Source organism: Arvicanthis niloticus, chromosome 29 (genome assembly GCF_011762505.2).
Source record: "Arvicanthis niloticus isolate mArvNil1 chromosome 29, mArvNil1.pat.X, whole genome shotgun sequence".
In the NCBI taxonomy this organism is placed as follows: domain Eukaryota; kingdom Metazoa; phylum Chordata; class Mammalia; order Rodentia; family Muridae; genus Arvicanthis; species Arvicanthis niloticus.
In genome coordinates, this window is record NC_133437.1 from 17,969,685 (window position 1) to 17,975,684 (window position 6,000).

General features: G+C 40.8%; 1 protein-coding gene across 2 annotated transcripts in view; it reads left to right on the top strand.

The window, feature by feature from the left end:
• Dmgdh (dimethylglycine dehydrogenase) overlaps positions 1 to 5,455 on the top strand; it is a 74,963-nt gene extending 69,508 nt beyond the window's left edge. For both annotated transcript variants that reach the window (XM_076927157.1, XM_076927158.1), the window contains one exon: positions 4,313 to 5,455. In XM_076927157.1, the coding sequence (XP_076783272.1) occupies positions 4,313 to 4,558 (246 nt within the window). In that variant the 3' untranslated portion in view covers positions 4,559 to 5,455. The remainder of the gene's footprint in view (positions 1 to 4,312) is intronic.
• The last annotated feature ends 545 nt before the right edge of the window (positions 5,456 to 6,000 follow it).

Consider the following 6,000-nt stretch of genomic DNA (forward strand, 5'->3'; position numbering starts at 1 on the left):
GGCTAGCCTGGAACCTACTCTGTGGCTGAGGATGACCTTGAACTTCTGATCCTCCTTCTTCCTTCCAAGTGCTGGCTAGTATTTCAGGGGCATGCAGCCATACCCGGCTCGGTGCTGAGCTAGGAGTGGAACACAGGGCTTTGTGCATGCTAGGTAGCTCTCCTGATTGAATCACACCCAACCCAGTTTGTCTTTCATCTTTCTTACCACATACCAGCTGCTAACAGAGTTCTAAGCCAATTACAGGATCCTCCCTCTTGAATTTTCTAACATAACCCTGTCTGCTCTTGATACTTAGTAGGGCCATTATTTTTATCATGCCAAAGGTCTTCTTTCTTTCTTCTTCTTTTTAAAAAATCCTCATTTATATTGTCCTTTAAAAAATGTTTTTAAAAGTTTGAATCGCCACACAAATTATGCATATTTTCAAGGGACAATGTGACACTTCAATGCATGACATAATGTGTGGATCAGATCAAGGTGATTGGCATCTGTATTATCACAGACATTATCATATTTTTGTGTTGAGAGCATTTATTCTGGGTTGTGGTTATTGGCGATGGTTGTGGCAGTGGTGATGGTGAGAGAGAGAGAGAGAGAGAGAGAGAGAGAGAGAGAGAGAGAGAGAATATTATATATAAACCTGGCTATGCTGGAATTTGCTATGTAGACCAGCCTAGCCACACCTGCCTTTACTCCCATGTGCTGGGATTAAAGGCTTGTGTTATTGTGAAGGCAGTTATAGCATTTAGAGCCCTCTCTACCAATTATAACCAAACATGAGAAGCTATTCCTTCTGGTCACATATATACTCTTTATATTTTAGAATGATGTATATTTTTTGCTTTTTTTGTTTCCCAACTTTGGTTTAATTTCCTATGCATTTGGTATTTGATATTCTATTTTTGCAAGCATTCCTAATGTTGGAGATGGAGAATGGGTTTACCTGCTTATTCAACACATGTCTTTCTAGTTTTCTCTGTGCCAGCAATGTTGTCGGCATAACAGCAAACTAAACAGAAGAGAACCATTGTCTTTGTGGAGAGAAGGATGGACCACAAGGAAAGTCCATTAAATAGATGCACATCAAGTGATGATGGGTAGCCTTTGGAACTGGAGTAGCCTTTGGCAATGTCCAAGTGGGCCTGTGCTTAAATATGGCTTCCATTTTAAAAAATCAAAACATAAGAGCACTTTAGTTCTGAAAGACTAAAGCAGCAAAGGAAGATTTTAGGAAGAGGTTTATGGGAAAGTGTAGAGAGTTCAGGAGGTAGTAGTCATTGTCATTATCGATCTCCTCCTGCTCTTCCTCCTCCTCATCTTCTTCCTCTTCCTCCTCCTCTTCTGTTTACAAATTGCAATACATCAGGACATCGAAAGAAGCACAGGCACGATGCAATTTTAAAGGGTGTCACCTCTTTGAAAGCTCATTTTCCAGGCTGTCCTACATTAGTTAAAGATTTAATTTAAGAGACAAAAGAGAAAAGGCTAAAAGTAAATGAGAATTATGTACATTGGTAAAAACAACAACAATGAAAATAAAACAAGGTCAATGATCTAGTAAACAAAATGCAAGGATCTACTGGGTAGGGGCAGGACAAGTGTCCCTGTGTGCCCTGGGTGAGAAGAAGGAATAGGTCAGATTGAACCCAGAAGAATTGAGTTAGAACTATTTAGAGTCTGTGCTGGAAAAACTGCTTTCTATTTTACAGTAAGAAAAAATATATAGATTTTATAAGTACAATAAAAGGAAAGGACAGACTTTGAAACTATTCCTGCCTGTTAACCCCTAAATCAGAAAGTAGAAATGAAAGTCAACACCAGCACAAGACAAAGACCATTTAAAAATTAGCCCTCCAAAGGAACTGTCTTGTTAGGTGACTAACTCAGAAATGACCACAAGGAAGTTGCTGTGAAGACATTAGCAGAGACAGGACGGCTGAGGTGACTGAGGGCTTGTGACCAGTGAGTCAGGGGACTTCGCCAGAGTCACCCAGAGTTTTTCCTGTTTCTTAGGTCGCTAAGGCAAGCCAGTTTATCTCCCCCATTTTCCACAGAAATCTCTGGTTTACAGGTTTTGAAATGAAATCAGAGTCGCCAAGACAGCCTTTAAACCTCTTGGAGCCAAATCCTTGTCTTATGTCACTAGACCCAAAGGAGAGAAGCCAGCTTCAAAGCATGTGCTCTATCTACACTGTCAACCATATGCCAGGTTAAAACATTCAAGTCCTTTAACCAACTAGTTCTCATCATAAATTTAGAACCTCATGGAGAGCTTCTTCTTTGGGGTTTTATCAAAGAGATAAAGCACCCAGACCTCAGAGATGAGGGCTAAGTTGGTAAGTGTGTTAACATCTAAAAGACTAGAAATAATGTGAAAGCTGAACTATGTCTGAGTGAGCAGGCCGACTCACGCTGGGAGAGTTGACAGCAGCCACGTGCAGTCCACAGTGCTGACCAGTGGGGCCAGAAGGAACGGCGGAATTTATGACTGTGTGTGTTCGCGCACACGAGTGTGCATTTCTTTTTCTTTCTTTCTTTTTTTTTTTTTTTTTTTGGTTTTTGGTTTTTGGTTTTTGGTTTTTGGTTTTTTGAGACAGGGTTTCTCTGTGTGGCCCTGGCTGTCCTGGAACTCACTCTGTAGACCAGGCTGGCCTCGAACTCAGAAATCCGCCTGCCTCTGCCTCCCAAGTGCTGGGATTAAAGGCGTGTGCCACTACTGCCCGGCGAGTGTGCATTTCTTTATACATCATATTTTGCTTTTGCTGTCTTCTATTCTTTTTCTAGTATTTTGACCTAACAATTTGTTTTGAATTCTGATTTCTCCAATAAGAGATTTTTATTTTAAGTGTATGTCTGTTGGCCTGCATGTATGCATGTGTACCATGTGCGTGCAGCGCCTAAGGACCTGAAGAGGGAAACTGCTCTAGGATCTGGAGTTACAGGTAGTTGTGAGTCTCAGGACGTGGGTGCCAGAACCCAAAGGCAAACATTCTTAAACTGCTGAGCCGTGTCTCCAGCCTGACCTCCTGCTTTTCTTTCAATGCCATCCCTTCCTTTAGATCCAGCTTGCAATAACTCTCTTATCTTCTAATCAGACTTACTGCATAGGTTTTGTTGGGGTTTTGATGCATACGCCCCCTGTTTTCATCTCTGGGCCTTTGATTGCTTGTTTAATATTGTTCACACCCTGGTTATCATGAAGTCTTCGCTGGTTTTGATGGTTCATTTCTTTGCCCATTGCTAACTGAGGTATGGTGCAATTTTATCCAACATACTTTTATTGATTTATCTATCACGTACTGGTCATAGCCTTCTTTCCTTCTGAAAGCTTTTACCCACTGTTTCAGCCAACCTAATCCTACCTGTTTTCAAATTATAAAGTAAATCTTTCATGTTATCTACCATCGCTGGTTTTTTGTTTGTTTGTTTGTTTTTGTTTTGTTTTTTTTTTTCCTGAAGCTCTGTTCACTCCCCCAACTAAGCTAGAAACTCCTGGGGGTAGGTACTAGGACTCCTACTGATTTCTCCAGAGTCTAAGAAACAGGGTAGAACTAACTATTAACACTACACCCAACCTAGGTGCCTTATAATTGGCAAGGTTGAAAATGCTATCCCTCAGACAGTAATTCTTCAAGCAATAATGATGCTGGTGAAAACGTGAGAGGCAAAGGCACCCTCACGCACCATTGGTGGGAAATTTAACTAGTACATAGATACTATGTGCATCAGTGAGGAGGTTTCTTAAAAACCAAAATCAGAAAGTATAGCCACACCACTCCTGAGAACATTCAAAGAAGTCTGAATCAGCATACCAGAGAGGTATCACACCCACAATCAGCAGTATTCGCAATAGCAAACACAAGGGATCACCCAAGGTGTCCATCAAAATAGAGACAAAGAAAGCATAGTGCAAATATTCAATTTCGTTTTACTCAGCCATAGTGAAGAATGTGTGGAACTGGAGAGCACTATGTTAAGTGACAGAAACCAGGCTCAGAAAGACTATGTTACATGTTTGCATTCATCTGTGGAATATAGTTACGTTAAAATATCCGTAGCTAAGACATAAAAGTAGAGAGGAGACAATTTGAGAAGAAAGGGACCAGCAGGAAGAGGGAGAAAGGATGGAGTGAAGGACATGGTGTGTTTGTGCGACTATTTCAGGATGAAGCACACAGTTCTGTACAAGGAATAGCTAATAGACCCCTCCTTACTGTGAACCAGCTTTATAGCTCGGGAAACATCCGGGGACAAGAGGCACATAAGTGATCGTCATGCTGATATGCTGAGGATAGTTGTTCTTTTTCAGGTGGTTGGCAATACAACATCTGGAAGCTACAGTTACAGCATTCAGAAGAGCCTGGCTTTTGCTTATGTTCCTGTGGAGCTCAGTGAAGTGGGACAGCAAGTGGAGGTTGAACTACTGGGTAAAAATTACCCAGCAACCATTATACAAGAGCCCCTGGTCCTCACGGAACCTACTAGAACCAGGCTTCAGAAAGATGGTAGAAAGACAAATCTTGAGAAAGACCCGTCACAGACAACCAAGTTGTAGCCGACAGAACTGCTCTTAGATCCTGTAGCCAAGACTTCACTTCAAAAATCATCAAAATCCAGATCAGTATCTTCGTAAAAACCTTTTCATTGTTTCCCAAACACAATGGTTTGATGAATTAATGGTTTGCATTGTCCATTCAAATGAATTTAAGATGAACACTTGTATTACTGGTGTTTATAAAGCTCAATCAGAGAAACATTGGATGTTTGCCAATATGAAATCCTGATTCTAGTGGGATTAAAGGACTCTGTGGTGTTAGGTGCACGGTACGTGGCTAATAGCTGAGAACAAACAAATAAATTATCTTTCACAGAAACAGATGCAATGACAGGGACAGACTTGCTTTATTAGGATACTTCACCTTAAGTGAAAAAGTGATAGATTTAACTTTTCACACTATGTCCATGATGGAAATAGCATTTATTATCACTGTGTTACATACATTCTCATGTAATTCTCTCATGTTTACCAGTTTCCCAATGGCTTCTGCAGAAAGCGCTTTAAGGACATTGTGGTTGCCTTTCCTAAGCTGCTTCGTGCACAGGCCTTGCAGAGAGAAGAGTCTTCCCAAGGAAGCTGGACTTGTAAATTTCCAGAAACCAAGCTGAAGACTAAATAGATTATGCCAGCACAAACACAGTTTGAATACTGAGTGGCTCTCCTTGAGAAAGAATTAATGCAAGCTGACATCACATGGTGCCCTTCTGAAGAGCTTTTCACAAAACATTTGACAACACAGGTCAAACAAAGGCTTAAGAGCTGACAGGATTACCCTCAGTGCTGTTCATGATGAGGAAAACAAAAAGAAAAAGTTGGGAAATAATCCTTTGATATACTTCTTAAAATCATTAGAGTTTAGTTGACTGAATAAATCAAACAGTAGTTTATCATTTATGACTAATTTACACATCTTTGTATTCGTCTCACGGTTTGGAAGAAAGCTGGACTTGAAGCTTTGTAAGACTCGAAAATGAGTTCTTACCCTGCAAGTTTTGAAATGACAGCAATTTTACATTTTAAATGCTCCATCAGAGTTTAACTGTTTCAGAGAGATGATATTTAGATCATCTTGTTCCTTTTGGTATGTCCTCTTACATAAAGAAGAAATCCTTGGTTACAAATGCTTTCTGATTATCAGGAATATTATCAGGCTTGAGCCCAATTCCCAGTTTAGGCTGACAGAAGCCCCTGTGTGGGAGCTGGAAGGCTGGCTTCCTATCCTGTCTGTTACCGATGGCTTCTAGAGAGTTACTCTCTATTTCTGTCAAGTGGGCTCACATTCCTCTTCCTCTGAGAAAGAAGCAAGGCTGAAAGCACAATCTTGAGAGCTAGACACAGTGGCTCATACCTATCTATTGTCCTAGCCCTCAGAAAGCAAAAGCAGGAGGGTTACCCCAAGTTCCAGGCCAGCCAGGACTACAAAATGAGACTTCATTTTG